This window comes from Chelmon rostratus, chromosome 16 (genome assembly GCF_017976325.1).
Source record: "Chelmon rostratus isolate fCheRos1 chromosome 16, fCheRos1.pri, whole genome shotgun sequence".
Lineage (NCBI taxonomy): Eukaryota > Metazoa > Chordata > Actinopteri > Chaetodontiformes > Chaetodontidae > Chelmon > Chelmon rostratus.
In genome coordinates, this window is record NC_055673.1 from 1,279,069 (window position 1) to 1,299,727 (window position 20,659).

Here is a 20,659-nt window from a genome sequence, read left to right on the forward strand (position 1 = left end):
ATTTTTGATGGAATAAAAAATGCACAAAATGAAGAAAAATGTTTGAGACACGATTCAAATTTTCAGAACATGAATGAAATATTTTTGAGATAAAATATCTCAGTTTAATTGAGTATTTGAGTTTTTATTAATGATGGTCAGAGATCAAACAATATTTGCAAGTTTAGTGTCCATGTGTATTTAAACTCCAGGGAATGAATTTATTTAAGAGCTGAAATCAAACTTCAGCAACATCATCAGCATCATTCTGCTGCTTTAATGTGCAACAGAACATTTCAAACTAAATGAAAACATTAAAAGTATAACTTTTTGTTATGTACAGTATATTTAGTGTTCAAATATTAAAAGTAAATTATTATTAACTATTTACTTTTAGTAAAACCTTTAGTTTTAGTTTGAGTGCAGCTGTTGATTCAGATCAGTTCCTCTCCAGCTGAGGGAGGTTTTTGTACGACGTTGTATCACTGTGTGAACGGGAAGCTGTTTCTCTGCTGACAGTAGTAAACTCCTGAATCTTCAGCCTGAACTCCACTGATGGTCAGAGTGTAGTCAGTCCCAGATCCACTTCCACTGAAACGACCTGGAACTCCAGACTGACGGCTTGTAGCATAATAAATCAGGAGTTTAGGAACTTCTCCAGGTTTCTGAAGGTACCAGCTGAGATAGCTGTAAACATCTGAACTGGTTTTACATCTGATGGAGACAGTCTGTCCTGGAACAACAGACTGAGATTCAGGAGACTGAGTCAGGGTGATTTGTCCTGATGAACCTGGAAAACATGAAAAACAGGAGAAGGGTTATTGAGACAAATCCAGCTTGGAGGAAGATGATCACCATCAGAACAGAAGAGCATCATTTCTTTGGAACATGGAGAATAGATGGAAGAAGGTCAATGCTGCTTGTTTCAGTGTTTCTCCATCACAGCAGAACATGATTGTGGTGAAGCTGGTTGCATCCTGAAGCCAAGTTTTCAGAAGAGAGTCTCACCCTGAACCAGGAGCCCCAGGGTGGCCAGCAGTAGAACCAGTGAGCTCATGATGGTGCTGCCGGTGTGTGAGTGGCTCTGAAAGGCCTGGACAGCCACTGATCAACACTGGCCTCTTAACGGCTGGGAGCAGAGAGGCAGGACACATATGCAAACACACAGAGTCAGTGAACTGTAGCTCAACATGTCATGATGTTTCCTCCTCACTGCTGAGAGCACTGACCCACTTATTTACACATTCACAGGTAGAGGATATTTATTTTTTACAATGATGAGTGACATTAAAATGAATGAGTGACATTAAACATGTTGAACCTCAACATGTTTAGGTGTTTATCATTTAGAGATTAGTTATGAAGCACAGATAGATAGATAGATAGATAGATAGACTTAATTTATCCCAAGCTGGGAAATTGCAGTGCAGCAGCAGCATTACACACAGTGAAATAAGTGGAAAATTGTGAAATAAGACTATAAAGAACAAACTATACATAATAAAATATCAAAATAGCGAGCAGTAAAAAAATATATACATGATAATAAAATAGCAAACAGTAGTAATGAAAAGTATTGCACAAAAAAGAATATCTACAGCAAATGGCAGTGTGTAGAAAATAAAGTGTACCGTGAGTGTGAAATAGGACTATAAAGAACAAACTACACATAATAAAACATCAAAAGTAGCAAACAGTAGTGATAAGAAGTATTGTACAAAGAGATTTTTTTTTTTCAGCTGTTATTGTACAGTGTAATGGCATGTGGCAGGAAAGATTTCCTGTATCTGTCCCTTCGACAGCGGAGCTGTAGCAGCCTGTGGGAGAAGGTGCTCCGCTGTCTGTCCACTGTGTGATGGAGAGGGTGCTGATCATTGTCCATGATGGATAGCAGTTTATTCAGCGTCCTCCTCTCCACCACAGTCTGAAAAGACTCAAGTCTGAGTCCGAGTACAGAGCCGGCCTTCTTGATGATCTTATCAAGTCTGTTGGTGTCGCTGGCTCTGATGCTGCTGCCCCAACAAACAACAGCAGAGAAGATGGCGCTGGAGACCACAGACTGGTAGAAGATCTCCAACATTTTGCTGCACACGTTGAAGGATCTCAGTTTCCTCAGGAAGTAGAGTCTGCTCATCCCCTTCTTGTACACAGTCTCTGTGTTGGATTTCCAGTCCAGTCTGTTGTCGATCACCACTCCAAGGTATTTGTAGTCCTCCACCTCCTCCACCACCTCCCCTCTGATCCGTAGTGGCTGTGAAGGCGTCTTCTTCCTCCTGAAGTCGATCACCATCTCTCTGGTTTTGCTGATGTTCAGCCAAAAAAAAATTCAGGGGATTTCTCACTGGCTCTTTCACTCTAAGTGATGATGTCATCCACTCTAGGGGGAGAAATTCTGAGCATTTTTTTGAGAAACTTTATGGTCTTCAGTCATAGCTCAAAAACCGTTTCATTCCAACCAAGGAGGAACACACCTGGCTGGAATCAATTAATCAGCAGATCTCAGTCTTCAGCTGATAACTAAGTGATCCCTTGATGTTGATTGGTTGGTCTGATGTGCTCCTCCTGGGTTGGAATGAAAACCTGCAGCCACGCGGCCCTTTATGGAACCGGTTTGAGATGCCTGCTCTAGGAGAAAGCATGGCGAAGCAGCGGACAATTGAAAAAGGCTGAAATTTGAGGAAATTTCCCATTTATTTCTGAAGGGAAATTCTTCACAGTTTTTTGCGAAAAGCTTTGCGAATTATTGACGAAAGAGCTATAAAAGACATAGCACACCATTCCCGATCGAGCCGCACGTTTTCATATATAGTTTGCGAGGGTTTTCTCAAAGCTGCGGGACTAGTTACGTGCCGAAATTCTGGCGGAAGAAAAATGAAGAAAAAACGCGCGGGATAACAATAGTGGATCGAGCTACGCTCCAGCTTTTGCGTTGCCTCGTGCCACTAATAGGACTATTTTCAAGCTGGCCCCTCAGCCAGATCCCTCTTGTAGAACAGACGTTTATCACAATAAGACTATTAAATGGCTCAGTAGATAAAAGGAAAGTGTTGTTTTTGAGATGACTTTGCAGTTACTGTACAGCAACCTGAGTCTCTTTAATTCTACTTGGGGATGATTTGAATAGTCAGTTGTTCCAGCAGTGAGGAGGAAACATCATGACATGTTGAGGACAGCTACAGTTCACTGACTCTGTGTGTTTGCATATGTGTCCTGCCTCTCTGCTCCCAGCCGTTAAGAGGCCAGTGTTGATCAGTGGCTGTCCAGGCCTTTCAGAGCCACTCACACACCGGCAGCACCATCATGAGCTCACTGGTTCTACTGCTGGCCACCCTGGGGCTCCTGGTTCAGGGTGAGACTCTCTTCTGAAAACTTGGCTTCAGGATGCAACCAGCTTCACCACAATCATGTTCTGCTGTGATGGAGAAACACTGAAACAAGCAGCATTGACCTTCTTCCATCTATTCTCCATGTTAAAGAAATGATGCTCTTCTGTTCTGATGGTGATCATCTTCCTCCAAGCTGGATTTGTCTCAATAACCCTTCTCCTGTTTTTCATGTTTTACAGGTTCATCAGGACAAATCACCCTGACTCAGTCTCCTGAATCTCAGTCTGTTGTTCCAGGACAGACTGTCTCCATCAGATGTAAAACCAGTTCAGATGTTAGTAGCTGGCTCCACTGGTACCTTCAGAAACCTGGAGAAGCTCCTAAACTCCTGATTTATGATGCTACAAGCCGTCAGTCTGGAGTTCCAGATCGTTTCAGTGGAAGTGGATCTGGGACTGACTTCACTCTGACCATCAGTGGAGTTCAGACTGAAGATTCAGGAGTTTACTACTGTCAGCAGGGTTACAGCAACCCGTTCACACAGTGATACAACGTCGTACAAAAACCTCCCTCAGCTGGAGAGGAACTGATCTGAATCAACAGCTGCACTCAAACTAAAACTAAAGGTTTTACTAAAAATAAATAGTTAATAATAATTCACTTTCAATATTTGAACACTAAAGTCTCAGGGTGAGGAAAATCATTTTTTTGTTTTGTGAACATCATTTGGAGTGTAGCTGAGTTTCACTTCACCTTCTCATGTCCAGTGTTTCTTCTCTCTCCTCAGGGTCTGTTGGACAAGATGTGGTCTTGACTCAACCAGCAGCCAAAACAGTGCAGCTGGGTCAAACTGTTTCTATTGACTGTAAAGCCAATAGAAAAGTTGCTCACTACACTGGTTCACAGTACTTCCTGGCCTGGTACCATCAGAAAACTGGAGAAGCTCACAAACTTCTGATCTACCGAACATCAGATCGATTTTCTGGAATTTCCTCCAGACTGAGTGGAAGTGGAGCAGGAAATGGAGTTGACTTCACTCTGACCATCAGTGGAGTCCAGACTGAAGATGCAGCAGTTTACTACTGTCAGAGTGTTCATGTTATCAACAGTCAGTGGTTGTTCACACAGTGAAAAAGAGTCGTACAAAAACCTCCCTCAGTCAGACTGAACAGAAACTGAACTGACTGCTGCAGCTGGAACGTGACAAGGTTTTACACAAAGACAAGACTAGCAACTCGCTTACATGAAACATGACATGACTCAAGACAAAGACAACACTTGAAACACACTTTGGCTGTGGCGTGGACAAAGACAAGAACAAGGCCAGAACAAACTTACAGGGACTGTGGCTAGGCTCGGGAACATGGTCAACACAGAACACGGTGGACAAACACTTGACCTGAAACATGGCACAGACGACATTAAAAGACAATGGACAAACACTGACTTGAAATGAGGGGGGACATGAACAAAAACGACACGTGGAAAAACGCTCACTGAAGACATGTGCAAAGGCAAAGGATCTCAAAGAACAAGGGTGTCGCAGAAAACGACCTGACAAAGACTGGGGGGAAGACACGGACTTATATACACAAGGAGGGACCACTAATGACACACAGGTGAAAACGATCAGACAATCACAAGGGCGGGAAAACACAGGAAGTAAAGCACACAGCGAAACATAACTTGAGCCTTCAAAATAAAACAGGATGTGACAAAAACCAGACAAAGACAACACACAAGGGGAATCTTCAACAAAAAACAGGCGTGCACAGCACGGGTCAGGACACTATGTTGCACAGCCACATTTCTACAGTGGCCCAGAATGGACAAAACAGACACTGGCTCTAGACAGCACCTTTAATGTTTGTCCCAAGTTTCAAAGCCACCGTCAGGATTCATACACGCTTGCAAATGAAAGGGTGAGACAAGAGGTATTCAGCTGGTTGCAATCTGAAACATCATCATTAGATGCCACAAAATCCTTCACACTGGACCTTTAACACAACGTTTACAAGACATTAATGTCCTTATGTCCTCTGTTGGCATTTTTCATTCTTCCCTCAGCTGCATAGATCGGTACAAGCATCTGTATTTCCAGCATGTGAGCACATTTTCAAAACCATCAAATCTGATTGTAACTGAAATCAAACATGACAATCTCATTGGATTCCCGTCTGTAGACAACAATCGTAGTCATAGAACTAGACAATTCCGGCGCTGCCGAAAATTTTGACAGTGGAACGAGGGGGCTGCTGGTCTTATTAACTGAATCAATAAACATGAATGAATTGAATGGAAATGAACCATCTTTATTGTCATCAGTTTCCTTTTACTAACAGAGCTAACAGCGCTAATGCTAATTGCGGTAACAGAGCTAATAAAGCTAATGCTATTGGAGATAGCAGAGCAAACACTAACAGAGCTAATGCTAACAGCGCTAATAGAGCTAACAGAGCTAACGCTAACAGAGCTAACGGTGCCAACATTTCTAATAGAGCCAGCAGAGCTAATTGAGCTAGCTGAGCTAATGACGCTCATGCCAACGGCGCTAATAGAGTTAACAGCGTTTTGTCTGCCTATGTACATGAGGCTGTCTGTGTGTATTTAACTGTATTTGTGTGTGACTGTGTGTGTGTATGCATTTCGTTGTGTGTGACTGCGTATGTGTGTGTCTTCGTCTGTTTGTGTGTGTGTGTCTGCTTGAACTACACATTTATCAAATTGTCCCAAGTATTTTGAACAAGCAGCCCAACCAGTTCCTACATGGAGATGTGTCTGGTATATGTGTGTCTGAATGTGTATGTGTGTGCGTGTGTAACTTGTGCCCCACCTGCTGATAATTACCTCTCTATCTCTCCCACTTTTTACCTGTTCCTGAACAGCCACTTTTTCACTGTCGGTTTCTTCCGAACAACTTGTGATTGTGACAAAACGGTAGGTGCTATCAAAAAAACGACACTGTGAGATGCGGACAAATCTAGGCCAGATGTACGTGTGTTTTATGTCCAGATATTCTTTAGAAAAATGACTAAATGGTCGATTTAAAAAGACACACTCCAGCAGGCTGGGACTCAGAAAACAGGAGATTGTATGGGTTTAAATGGAGCAGCAGAGCAGGGCAGCTAGTGCAAGATCCCTCTTTATTTAAATTTGGTGGGGGCTAGCCCTTTAAAATTGATCTTTGACGAGAGAAGAAAGGTTTGTCTACAAAAAGATCCAAAAATTATGTGTCTCCTATTCACGTTTGGATTTTACGGCAATTTTAGAAAAAAAACTTCAGGCGATTTCTCACTGGCTCTTTCACTCTAAGTGATGATGTCATCCACTCTCGGGGGACAAATTCTGAGCATTTTTTTGAGAAACTTTTTGGTCTTGAGATGGTCATAGCTCGAAAACCGTAAGAGATATCAAAAAATGTGCCGAGATTCATTTTGAGCCAACAAAATTATCTACGTTTTAATGTTTGAATGAAGTCTCTAGGAGAAAGTATGGCGAAGCAGCGCACAATTGAAAAAAGCTGAAATTTGAGGAAATTTCCCATTCATTTCTTACGGGAAATTCTTCACATTTTTTTGCGTATAACTTTGCGGAGTATAACTTTGCGAATTATTGACGAAAGAGCTATAAAAGTATTCTGGCGGAAAATGGCGGAAATTCTGGCGGAAGATGAAAAATGGGAAGAAATAATGCGCACGATAACTATAGTGGATCGAGCTACGCTCCAGCCACTCGCCTTCTATAGCTCTTTGAGTTATAGAGGCGAGTGGCTCTTGCGTTTCCTCGTGCCACGAATAAGACTATTTTCAAGATGGCCCATCAGCCAGATCCCTCTTTAAAAACAGACGTTTATCACAATGAGACTATTAAATGGCTCAGTAGATAAAAGGAAAGTGTTGTTTTTGAGATGACTTTGCAGTTATTGTGCAGCAACCTGAGTCTCTTTAATTCTACATGGGGATGATTTGAATAGTCAGTTGGTCCAGCAGTGAGGAGGAAACATCATGACATGTTGAGCTACAGTTCACTGACTCTGTGTGTTTGCATATGTGTCCTGCCTCTCTGCTCCCAGCCGTTAAGAGGCCAGTGTTGATCAGTGGCTGTCCAGGCCTTTCAGAGCCACTCACACACCGGCAGCACCATCATGAGCTCACTGGTTCTACTGCTGGCCACCCTGGGGCTCCTGGTTCAGGGTGAGACTCTCTTCTGAAAACTTGGCTTCAGGATGCAACCAGCTTCACCACAATCATGTTCTGCTGTGATGGAGAAACACTGAAACAAGCAGCATTGACCTTCTTCCATCTATTCTCCATGTTAAAGAAATGATGCTCTTCTGTTCTGATGCTGATCATCTTCCTCCAAGCTGGATTTGTCTCAATAACCCTTCTCCTGTTTTTCATGTTTTACAGGTTCATCAGGACAAATCACCCTGACTCAGTCTCCTGAATCTCAGTCTGTTGTTCCAGGACAGACTGTCTCCATCAGATGTAAAACCAGTTCAGATGTTAGTAGCTCACTCCACTGGTACCTTCATAAACCTGGAGAAGCTCCTAAACTCCTGATTTATTATGCTACAAGCCGTCAGTCTGAAGTTCCAGGTCGTTTCAGTGGAAGTGGATCTGGGACTGACTTCACTCTGACCATCAGTGGAGTTCAGGCTGAAGATTCAGGAGTTTACTACTGTCAGAGTGATCACTATATGAACAGTCAGTGGTGGTTCACACCGTGAAAAAGAGTCGTACAAAAACCTCCCTCAGTCAGACTGAACAGAAACTGAACTGACTGCTGCAGCTGGAAGCTACAACAGAGACTGATACACTTCACTGAGGACACACACACACACACACACACACAGGTCAAAGCCCCTCCCTGCGGATCATCACACAAGGTGATGGTTCTTTAAACTTCATTATTTTACAGGAAGTGATGGCCTGCTTATCCAGGAGCACAGAAAAAGCTTCCCTTCATAAATTCATGAGGTTTTCAGCTCTACGTGTGAATAGAAAACAGCAGAGGAGCAGAAAGTCTTTTGTTGACCGTCATTAAGAAATGTACGACTGATGTGAACAGCCAGGCTGCTGCTCATGTGAGACTTGACATATTTCAGCACTTTTGCTCCATGAACTCTGTCATGCTGCCGTTGTTTGGTTCAATGGCACAAAGCAAAGGCAGCATCATGACGGGTTTTCTTTATGGCAGTTTTTCAGGATCTCTGTGCAAAAGGGGCCTCTGATAGGCTGCACTGACTGAACTATGAGACATGACAAGTGATGCACATGAACATCGTTTTGAAATAAAATCAGGTTCTATGAATGTCAAATCTTTAGCTTGTTTCAGAGAGACACCCTCTGTCACCGTAGATGTAATGGACCAACTGGAGTCTTTTAGAGCATAGAGCTAACGGCGTTGTGTCTGTCTGTGTATATGAGGCTGTCTGTGTGTATTTAACTGTATTTTTGTGTGACTGTGTCTGTGTGTATGTGTCTGTCGTTGTGTGTGACTGCGTATGTGTGTGTCTTCGTCTGTTTGTGTGTGTGTCTGCTTGAACTTCACATTTATCAAATTGTCCCAAGTATTTTGAACAAGCAGCCCAACCAGTTCCTACATGGAGATGTGTCTGGTATATGTGTGTCTGAATGTGTATGTGTGTGCGTGTGTAACTTCTGCCCCACCTGCTGATAACTACCTCTCTATCTCTCCCACTTTTTACCTGTTCCTGAACAGCCACTTTTTCGCTGTCGTTTTCTTCTGAACAACTTGTGATTGTGACAAAACCGTAGCTGCTATCAAAAAACCGATTACACTGTGAGATGCGGACAAGTCTGGGCCAGATGTACGTGTGTTTTATGTCCAGATATTCATTAGAAAAATGACTAAATGGTCGATTTAAAAAGACACACTCCGGCAGGCTGCAACTCAGAAAACAGGAGATTGTATGGGTTTAAATGGAGCAGCAGTGTATTATATGATTTTAGGGCGATTTCAGAAAAACAAATTCAGGCGATTTCTCACTGGCTCTTTCACTCTAACTGATGAGGTCATCCACTCTAGGGGGAGAAATTCTGAGCATTTTTTGAGAATCTTAATGGTCTTCAGATGGTCATAGCTCGAAAACCTTAAGAGATATCAAAAATGTGCAGAGGTTTATTTTGAGCCGACAAAATTATCTACGTTTTAAAGTTTGAATGAAGTCTCTAGGAGAAAGTATGGCGAAGCAGCGGACAATTGAAAAAGGCTGAAATCTGAGGAAATTTCCCATTCATTTCTTATGGTAAATTCTTTGCAGTTTTTTGCAATTTATAGACGAAAGAGCTATAAAAGACATAGCACACCATTCCTGATTGAGCTGCACTTTTTGATATATAGTTTGCGAAGGTTTTCTCAAAGCTGCGGGACCAGTTACGCACCGAAATTCTGGCGGAAGATGAAAAATGGGAAGAAAAAACGCGCGGGATAACAATAGTGGATCAAGCTACGCTCCAGCCACTCGCCTTCTATAGCTCTTTGAGCTATAGAGGCGAGTGGCTCTTGCGTTGCCTCGTGCCACTAATAAGACCATTTTCAAGCTGTCTTCTCAGCCAGATCCCTCTTGTAAAACAGACGTTTATCACAATAAGACTATTAAATGGCTCAGTAGATAAAAGGAAAGTGTTGTTTTTGAGATGACTTTGCAGTTACTGTACAGCAACCTGAGTCTCTTTAATTCTAATGGGGATGATTTGAATAGTCAGTTGTTCCAGCAGTGAGGAGGAAACATCATGACATGTTGAGGACAGCTACAGTTCACTGACTCTGTGTGTTTGCATATGTGTCCTGCCTCTCTGCTCCCAGCCGTTAAGAGGCCAGTGTTGATCAGTGGCTGTCCAGGCCTTTCAGAGCCACTCACACACCGGCAGCACCATCATGAGCTCACTGGTTCTACTGCTGGCCACCCTGGGGCTCCTGGTTCAGGGTGAGACTCTCTTCTGAAAACTTGGCTTCAGGATGCAACCAGCTTCACCACAATCATGTTCTGCTGTGATGGAGAAACACTGAAACAAGCAGCATTGACCTTCTTCCATCTATTCTCCATGTTAAAGAAATGATGCTCTTCTGTTCTGATGGTGATCATCTTCCTCCAAGCTGGATTTGTCTCAATAACCCTTCTCCTGTTTTTCATGTTTTCCAGGTTCATCAGGACAAATCGCTGTGACTCAGTCTCCTGAATCTCAGTCTGTTGTTCCAGGACAGACTGTCTCCATCAGATGTAAAACCAGTTCAGGTGTTTACAGCAATCTCCACTGGTACCTTCAGAAACCTGGAGAAGCTCCTAAACTCCTGATTAATTCTGCTACAAGCCGTCAGTCTGGAGTTCCAGGTCGTTTCAGTGGAAGTGGATATGGGACTGACTTCACTCTGACCATCAGTGGAGTTCAGGCTGAAGATTCAGGAGTTTACTACTGTCAGCAGGGTTACAGCTTCCCGTTCACACAGTGATACAACGTCGTACAAAAACCTCCCTCAGCTGGAGAGGAACTGATCTGAATCAACAGCTGCACTCAAACTAAAACTAAAGGTTTTACTAAAATAAATAGTTCACAATAATTCACTCTGAATATTTGAACACTAAATATACTGTACATAACCAAAAGTCACACTTTTACTGCTTTCATACAAACAAGGTTTGATACTGATGATACTGTTGAAGTAATATTTCACTTCTTTGATCAGGTCATTCCCTGGAGTATGATGACATGTGGACACTCAATTTGTAGATGTTCATTTTATTTCTTTCCATTTTTCATAGAAACTCAATATATTAATTCAATAGATGATAAAATGTCATCTCAATAATATTTCATTCATGTTGTAAAAATACGAATCACATCTATAACATATTTAATTGTTTTCATTTTTTTGTCCAACAAATTTGTATTTTATGATTTAGACCAAAATAATTTATGAAGTATGTATTTTAGTAACACTTTCATCTTTTTCCATCTTTCATTTGTCTTTGTGTTTGTGGATCTTCAGCAGAAGCAGGATGTAAAGAGTTTCAGGGATAAATTTGAGTTCACAAGAATTTGGTTTCTCTTTATGCTGATGATACAATTCTTCTTTAGAAAATGTTTTTCATGCTTTTATAGTTTGACTTGAAGGACAGTGCATGTTCTTTAGATAAACCCAAAGCAACAACAGCATGACAGTCCTCACCATCACTGATTTGCACGAATCAAAAATGATGAGGACTTTTGTCTGAGTTTATAAACTCTTTGATAATCAGTGTATATGGAAACACATGATGTGATGTGAAACATAATTTATAAAGTCATCAAGGAAAAAATCATGTTTTAAAATGTTGTTGGTTAAATAGCATCACTGCAACTATTAAAAGAACATTTATGAAAACACTTTGACGATAATAAATATTCAAACAAGTGATTTGAAGAACACGTCTTTATTTTCTGCAAACACTGAAATAATATTGAAACGGTGCAACAATCTAGTGAATATTTCTATTTGTCAGATAACAGACAGAGACAGAGTGCAGAGTGAGAGCAGTAGCAGAGTAAAACCAGTAGCAGAGTCTCAGTGAGGCAGGTCAGGACTGGGAACACTGGTCTCTCCTCAGCGTCTCTGAGAGAGGAGTCTGGGAGCCCTGGGTGGCCTCGCAGGTCACAGAGCCCACCTTCCCCCACTGGTCTGCAGGGAGCCTCAGGGTGCTGCTCCAGCTGTAGTGGCCGTCCCTCTGCAGCACCCCGGGGCTCCTGCTCTCCTCCCAGCTGCTGCTGCTGCTGCTGCTGCTGCCGTCCACCTTCCAGGACAGAGTCCAGTCTGAGGGGAAGCCCTTGTTGGCCAGACACATGAGCGTGGCCTTCCCCTGCCGCAGCTCCTCACTGGAGGGGGGCAGCACCGTCAGGGTGGGACGGACGTCACCTAGGAGACACGGGGACCACACGGCTGTCAATCAAACACCAGACACCTGAACACCTTTACTGTGTGAGAGTTTCTGTCAGGTGGTTTTTCTGCTCCACCAGTCACTCACTCACACATTGTTTCACTTCCCTTTAAGAAACCTCTCATGCACATCAGCACAGAAAGAGTCCTCATATGACCTGAAATATATCAAACTGCACGAGAAATAAAACAATCTGATTGACATTTTAAAACACAAAAACCTCTTTTAGACTTTTTGAAGAAAACAGGAAAATACAGTTTGAAGATATTTTCAGTCGTCTGTGATTTCATTCAGAGTCCTGATACATTTATACAAAAACATTTACTGTGGAAACTCTCAGAAGTTGATGAGATCCAACGATATTATCAGCCAAAAATAAGCCAGGACCATCAGAGAGCTGTCAACATTATTTCAAAAAGACATTTTGAGCCGTTTGAGCAGATCAGAGATTTAAAGGCATTTTGAACATTTTCATCTTCATTCAAAATGATTTTTACTCAAATTCAAAACGCTTTAAAATGAGAATCAAAGAGCAAATTTACACACGTGTGAAAAGTACGAGTGTTGTCGTTTCATCGTTCCGACACTTCAAACGGTTCACATTTCACAAATGAAATGAAACGTTTCAAGAGAAGTTGAGTGAAGCTGCTTTGAGTTCAGCTTCAAGGTTAAACAGCAGAAACGGACAATAAAACTGAGTCTTTAAAGTGATTTTGATCCGTCCGATCAAAAGTTCAAGTTACTGCAAATGTTCAGACACATGAATTCAAACATTTACTGATGAAACAATATTTAATATTTGAGCAGAAACTTACTTCCAACGTCCAGTCTGGTTCCTCCACCAAAAGTCAACCACAGTGATACAAACTGACTGAGTCGTCGTACAAAAACCTCTCACTGCAGAGAGACACGGCTCTCTGACTTTGTCTGACAAAACTTAAACTACAAGAACTCAAGTTTCCACTTTCATCTAAAGATTTAAATACGAGACTTCTCCTCTGCACCGAGTCATTATATTATTTACAGTCATGATTTCATTTCAAACACAAAACTGCACTTAAAACTGCAACTGAGAGAAAATAGAAGTGAAGATGGAAAATCACAAATTTAGATTTCTAAACAAAATTTATTTACAGACAAGAAAAAGTTGCTGACGATCGAATAAAATCCATCAAAAACTGAACTTACTTCCAAGTTCCAGTCTGGTTCCTCCACCGAACGTGTACCACAGTGATACAAACTGACTGAGTCGTCGTACAAAAACCTCTCACTGCAGAGAGACACGGCTCTCTGACTGTGAACACAACAAACTCAACATGAACACTTCCAGCTGTTGAAAGAATGAACTATTTCATCTTATATTGATCAAACTGTGACACGACTGATCACAATTCATCACATTTTTATGTTTTTATTTTTACGTCTGTCTAAAAGTCACATTTAATTTGTTCTCGCATTAAATTAAAACAAAACATTGTGAAAGAAAATGAATCCAGAGTCCTCAAACCAAACCAACATTAAAATGATCACTGACTGTTTATCAATGCTCTGATAAAGTGATTGATCCACTGATCAGCAGCATCATCAGACTAATCCAAGTCCCTGTTGGAGTCAGTCAGAGCATTTCCATAGAGAGCCACTTTGCATCAGCAGCACCATGCTCCAGTGCTCTGGGAGAGTTTATAGTCCTGAGGGTTGAACACTGGATGACTGACAGCTGTCCTTCATGACAACAGAAGCCACAGAAATCCTCCTCATCAAAAACATGACTCTGATCGGCGTCCTCATCTGGACTCTCCTCTGCTGCTGCTTCACAGGTAAAGTCCAGAGGATCAGAGTCCTCTCCTCTATGAACGTCCGTCTGTCTGAAATGAAGCCGACAAAACCGTGACGCTGCTTTATGTTTGTGTGTCTGTATCCTCAGAGTCCAGAGGCCAGATCACAGTGACTCAGCCTGGAGCAGTGAGGTCTGCTCTGGGAGAGTCCGTCACCATCAACTGTAAGACCAGTCCAGGGGTTTATGGTGGGAGCTATTTACACTGGTACCAACAGAAAGATGGAGAAACTCCTAAACTGCTCATTTACTATGCTGACACTCGAGAATCAGGGATTCCAGATCGTTTTACAGGCAGTGGATCAAACACTGACTTCACTCTGACCATCAGTGGAGTCCAGACTGAAGATGCAGCAGTTTACTACTGTCAGAGTTTTCATTATATCAACAGTCAGTGGTTGTTCACACAGTGAAAAAGAGTCGTACAAAAACCTCCCTCAGTCAGACTGAACAGAAACTGAACTGACTGCTGCAGCTGGAAGCTACAACAGAGACCGATACACTTCACTGAGTACACACACACACACACACACACACACACACACACACAAACTGTGTTAAATATATTCCACACTTCATCGTCTCTTTCTGTGATAATACATTGAGTTTAATTGAAGGAGCAGACGTGACGATTTATGTCGATCAACTGGCAGAAATGAAATTTAACATTAATAATTCTCTTTAAATTTGTGTACAATCACCTGAAATAAGAATAATTATGTTTTTGTTGTCTTATATTGAACTCTTTATATCTCCAGAGGGAGCGGGTCCTCTTCCATGAAAACCGCTATGTTGCACAGCCACATTTCTGCAGTGGCCCAGAATGGACAAAACAGACACTGGCTCGAGACAGCACCTTTAATGTTTGTCCCAAGTTTCACAGCCACCGTCAGGATTCATACACGCTTGCAAATGAAAGGGTGAGACAAGAGGTATTCAGCTGGTTGCAATCTGAAACATCATCATTAGATCACAACATCCTTCACACTGGACCTTTAACACAACGTTTACAAGACATTGATGTCCTTATGTCCTCTGTTGGCATTTTTCATTCTTCCCTCAGCTGCATAGATCGGTACAAGCATCTGCATTTCCAGCATGTGAGCACATTTTCAATACCATCAAATCTGATTGTAACTGAAATCAAACAAGACAATCTCATTGGATTCCCAATCGTAATTGTTGAACTAAACAATTATGGCGTTGCCGGAATTTTGACAGTGGCACGAGGGGGCTGCGGGTCTTATTAACTGAATCAATTGACATGAATGAATTTAATGGAAATGAACCATCTCAATTATCATCCAAAGTTTGCTTTTTCTAATAGAGCTAACGGCGCTAATGCTAACAGCGGTAAAAGAGCTAATGGAGGTAATGCTAATGGAGCTAACAGAGCTAATGCTAACGGTATCAACATAGCTAACAGCGTTTTATCCGTCTATGTATATGAGGCTGTCTGTGTGTATTTAACTGTATTTGTGTGTGACTGTGTCTGTGTGTGTCTTCGTCTGTTTGTGTGTGTGTGTCTGCTTGAACAACACATTTATCAAATTGTCCCAAGTATTTTGAACAAGCAGCCCAACCAGTTCCTACATGGAGATGTGTCTGGTATATGTGTGTCTGAATGTGTATGTGTGTGCGTGTGTAACTTCTGCCCCACCTGCTGATAATTACCTCTCTATTTCTCCCACTTTTTACATGTTCCTGAACAGCTACTTTTTCGCTGTCAGTTACTTCGAACAACTTGTGATTGTGACAAAAGCTACTATCAAAAAACTGATTACACTGTGGTATGCAGACAAGTCTGGGCCAGATGTACATGTGTTTTATGTCCAGATATTCTTTAGAAAAATGACTAAATGGTCGATTTAAAAAGACACACTCCGGCGGGCTGCGACTTAGAAAAAAGGAGATTGTATGGGTTTAAATGGAGCAGCAGAGCAGGGCAGCTGGTGCAAGATCCCTCTTTATTTAAATTTGATGGGGGCTAGCCCTTTAAAATTGAACTCTGATGAGAGAAGAAAGGTTTGTCTACAAAAAGATCCAAAAATTATGTGTCTCCTATTCACCGTTTGGATTTTATGGCAATTTTAGAAAAAAAAATTCAGGGGATTTCTCACTGGCTCTTTCGCTCTAGGTGATGATGTCATCCACTCTAGGGGGAGAAATTCTGAGCATTTTTTGAGAAACTTTATGGTCTTCAGATGGTCAAAGCTCAAAAACCATAAGAGATATAAAAAAAAATGCTGAGGTTCATTTCGACCTGACAAAATTATCTACGTTTTAAAGTTTGAATGAAGTCTCGAGGAGAAAGTATGGCGAAGCAGCGGACAATTGAAAAAGGCTCAAATTTGAGGAAATTTCCCATTCATTTCTTATGGGAAATTCTACGCAGTTTTTTGCGAATAGCTTTGCGAATTATTGACGAAAGAGCTATAAAAGACATAGCACACCCTTCCCGATCGAGTCGCACGTTTTGATATATAGTTTGCGAGGGTTTTCTCAAAGCTGTGGGACTAGTTACGTGCCGAAATTCTGGCGGAAGATGAAAAATGGGAAGAAGATGAAAAATGGGAAGAAAAATCGAGCTACGCTCCAGCCACTCGCCTTCTATAGCTCTTTGAGTTATAGAAGGCGAGTGGCTCTTGAGTTGCCTCGTGCCACTAATAAGACTATTTTCAAGATGGCCCATCAGCCAGATCCCTCTTGTAAAATAGACGTTTATCACAATGAGACTATTAAATGGCTCAGTAGATAAAAGGAAAGTGTTGTTTTTGAGATGACTTTGCAGTTACTGTACAGCAACCTGAGTCTCTTTAATTCTACATGGGGATGATTTGAATAGTCAGTTGGTCCAGCAGTGAGGAGGAAACATCATGACATGTTGAGGACAGCTACAGTTCACTGACTCTGTGTGTTTGCATATGTGTCCTGCCTCTCTGCTCCCAGCCGTTAAGAGGCCAGTGTTGATCAGTGGCTGTCCAGGCCTTTCAGAGCCACTCACACACCGGCAGCACCATCATGAGCTCACTGGTTCTACTGCTGGCCACCCTGGGGCTCCTGGTTCAGGGTGAGACTCTCTTCTGAAAACTTGGCTTCAGGATGCAACCAGCTTCACCACAATCATTTGTTCTGCTGTGTGCACAGTTCTGCTGTGATGGAGAAACACTGAAACAAGCAGCATTGACCTTCTTCCATCTATTCTCCATGTTAAAGAAATGATGCTCTTCTGTTCTGATGGTGATCATCTTCCTCCAAGCTGGATTTGTCTCAATAACCCTTCTCCTGTTTTTCATGTTTTCCAGGTTCATCAGGACAAATCACCCTGACTCAGTCTCCTGAATCTCAGTCTGTTGTTCCAGGACAGACTGTCTCCATCAGATGTAAAACCAGTTCAGATGTTTACAGCTATCTCAGCTGGTACCTTCAGAAACCTGGAGAAGTTCCTAAACTCCTGATTTATTATGCTACAAGCCGTCAGTCTGGAGTTCCAGGTCGTTTCAGTGGAAGTGGATCTGGGACTGACTTCACTCTGACCATCAGTGGAGTTCAGGCTGAAGATTCAGGAGTTTACTACTGTCAGCAGGGTTACAGCTTCCCGTTCACACAGTGATACAACGTCGTACAAAAACCTCCCTCAGCTGGAGAGGAACTGATCTGAATCAACAGCTGCACTCAAACTAAAACTAAAGGCTTTACTAAAAATAAATAGTTAATAATAATTTACTTTTAATATTTGAACACTAAATATACTGTACATAACAAAAAGTTATACTTTTAATGTTTTAATTTAGTTTGAAATGTTCTGTTGCACATTAAAGCAGCAGAATGATGCTGATGATGTTGCTGAAGTATGATTTCAGCTCTTAAATAAATTAATTCCTTTGAGTTTAAATACACATGGACACTAAACTTGCAAATATTGTTTTATCTCTTAACATCATTAATAAAAACTCAAATAAGTGGGCCCAAGACCATTAAGACATTTAAAAACAAATAAAAGAACCTTAAAATCGATCCTGAAACACACGGGGAGCCAATGCAGCGATTTTAAAATCGGTGTAATGTGAGCCCGCCCTCTGGTCTTCGTCAGCACGCGTGCGGCTGAGTTCTGTAATAGTTGCAGGTTAGAAATGGTCTTTTTGGGGAGGCCAGAGAGCAGGGCATTACAGTAGTCTAAACGACAGGAGATAAAGGCATCAGCACCTCCGTGTTAGCTTGAGAGAGAGATGGGCGGACTCTGGCTATATTCTTAAGATGATAAAAACCTATTTTTGTTACATTTTTAATATGTGGAATAAAATTCAGCTCAGAGTCAAAAATGACACCCAGGTTCTTTACACATTGAGTTGGTTTAAAATCTTGTAGTTTTGGTAAAAGTTTCTCTCTCTTGCCTTCAGGACCAATGACTAAGACCTCTGTTTTGTCCTGGTTGAGCTGTAGGAATTTCTCTGCCATCCATGAATTTATATCTAAAATACAGTTAAAAAGAGCATCAATTGGCCCTGTGTCTTCAGGAGACACGGCAATGTACAGCTGTGTATCATCTGCATAACTGTGGAAGCTGATGCCGTGTCTCCTGATGATGTCCCCAAGGGGAAGCATATATAGTTTAAAAAGAACTGGACCTAAAATTGACCTTTGGGGCACCCCACAACTTGTTTTATGTGTTCTGGAGGAACATGTGTCCAAACTTACCCGGAAATATCGATCTGTGAGATAGGAGCTGAACCAGCTAAAAACAGTACCAGAGAGGCCGACCAGGTTTCTCAGTCTGTTTAATAAAATGTGGTGATCTACTGTATCAAAGGCAGCACTTAGATCCAGTAGTACCAAGACTGTGAGTTTATGTGAATCTGCGTTATACCTAATGTCATTTAAAATCTTTAAAAGGGCCGTCTCTGTACTGTGGTTCATCCTAAAACCAGATTGGTATTTCTCCAAAATATTGATACTATTTAAAAAATCATTTAATTGATTAAAAACCAGCTTTTCTAATATTTTACTTAAAAATGGTAAGTTGGACACAGGTCTGTAGTTATTAAAAATGTTGGGGTCCAGGTTACTCTTCTTCAGAAGGGGCTTCACCACTGATGTTTTAAAGGCGGCGGGGAAGACGCCCGTCTGAAGAGAGTAATTTACAATATTTAAAATCTGTTCCTCAAAGAAGCCATAAAATGTTTTTAAAAGTGATGTGGGAATTGGGTCTAAAAGGCAGGTTGTTGGGTTTACTTGGGAGAAAGCTCGACCAAGTGTCCTTGCGTCCACCAGGGCAAAACTCTCCAGTGTTTCCTCAGGTAAAGGTAATGGTACAGGTGTGTTAAAAAATAAATTCTGTTGGGGTAAAAGACTGGATCTGATATTATCGATTTTATTTCTGAAGTGGTCTGCAAAGTCCTCACAGAGGGCATCTGATGGGGGTTTGGAGGGTTTTTTAAAATTGCTATTAGTTAAACGATCGATGGTGGAGAACAGGAATTTGGTGTTGTTTTTATGGTCTGTGATGAGTCTTGAAAAATGAGAGATTCGTGCCAGTTTGACTGTGTTGTTGTAGATTTTCAGCTGTTCACGTAATATTTCATAGTGAATTGTCAGTTTGCTTTTTCTCCACCTCCTCTCTGCACTCCTGCAATTTCTTTTGAGTTTTCTGATTTCGTCGTTATTTCTCCACGGTGGTGTAGGTTTTGTTTTTATGGTTTGGGTTAAAAGTGGAGCGACAGAGTCCAGTGTTATTTTCAGTTTGCTGTTAAAATTGTCAACAATAAAATCACAGGAAGCAGGTAAAATTTCGGCAGGAGTGCTCTTTAAAATCTCCATAAAATTTGCAGCCACTTCAGAAGTAATGTAGCGTTTCCTCACCATTCTCACCGGGGCCTCCAGGTGGTTAAAACTGGTGATGTTAAAATACACACAGTAGTGGTCAGACACAGCCAGGTCAACGACAGAGGACACACCAGTGGACAGGCCATAGGTTATGACCAGGTCCAGGGTGTGTCCTCTGTTGTGAGTCGGCTGTGTGACGTGCTGTTTAAAATCCATGCAACTTAAAAGATTTAAAAAGTCATTGGACATTACGTCAGAGCTATTATCGACATGTAGGTTAAAATCACCAGTTATTAGAATTTTGTTATAGTTGGTGTGTATGATTGATAATAGTTCAGAAAATTCACTGATAAAAGAGGTAGGATGATGGTGGGGTGGTCTGTAAACTGTGATACAAAGAATAGGAGGACTGCTAGAAACAAAGGCATGATGCTCAAACGATGTGTAACTGTTAAAAGAGACTTTAATTGAGTTCAAAATGTTTTTAGTGATAGAGGCAGTTCCACCCCCTCTTTTACCACTCCTGGTCGAAAATAAAAAATTAAAATTTGGTGGGCAAGCCTCTGTGAGAACAACTGGTGTGTCAGTGCCAAGCCATGTCTCTGTTAAAAGAATGCTGTCTAACTTGTTATCTAAAATCAGGTCGTTTATGATAAAAGTTTTATTTAAAAGGGAGCGTACGTTCAGCACGACCAGCTGGATGTTCGTGCTGAACGTGCGCTCTTCGTCACAGTGTGAGGAGGTTGAAGCGGAAGTGAC

At 41.6% G+C, this 20,659-nt stretch overlaps 5 gene segments (V, D, J or C); 3 read left to right on the plus strand and 2 right to left on the minus strand.

The window, feature by feature from the left end:
• Nucleotides 1-461: 461 nt before the first annotated feature.
• LOC121619236 lies at nt 462-1,036 on the minus strand. The segment is given in 2 exon segments: nt 462-769; nt 988-1,036. Coding segments are annotated over 2 exon segments (357 nt in total).
• Nucleotides 1,037-7,449: 6,413 nt separating this feature from the next.
• Nucleotides 7,450-11,711, plus strand: LOC121619235. The segment is given in 2 exon segments: nt 7,450-7,498; nt 10,474-11,711. Coding segments are annotated over 2 exon segments (357 nt in total).
• Nucleotides 11,712-11,726: 15 nt separating this feature from the next.
• Nucleotides 11,727-13,485, minus strand: LOC121619230. The segment is given in 2 exon segments: nt 11,727-12,221; nt 13,432-13,485. A coding segment is annotated over 1 exon segment (264 nt).
• A 516-nt stretch (nt 13,486-14,001) lies between these two features.
• On the plus strand, nt 14,002-15,004 carry LOC121619167. The segment is given in 2 exon segments: nt 14,002-14,060; nt 14,168-15,004. Coding segments are annotated over 2 exon segments (375 nt in total).
• A 2,094-nt stretch (nt 15,005-17,098) lies between these two features.
• On the plus strand, nt 17,099-17,694 carry LOC121619194. The segment is given in 2 exon segments: nt 17,099-17,147; nt 17,383-17,694. Coding segments are annotated over 2 exon segments (357 nt in total).
• The last annotated feature ends 2,965 nt before the right edge of the window (nt 17,695-20,659 follow it).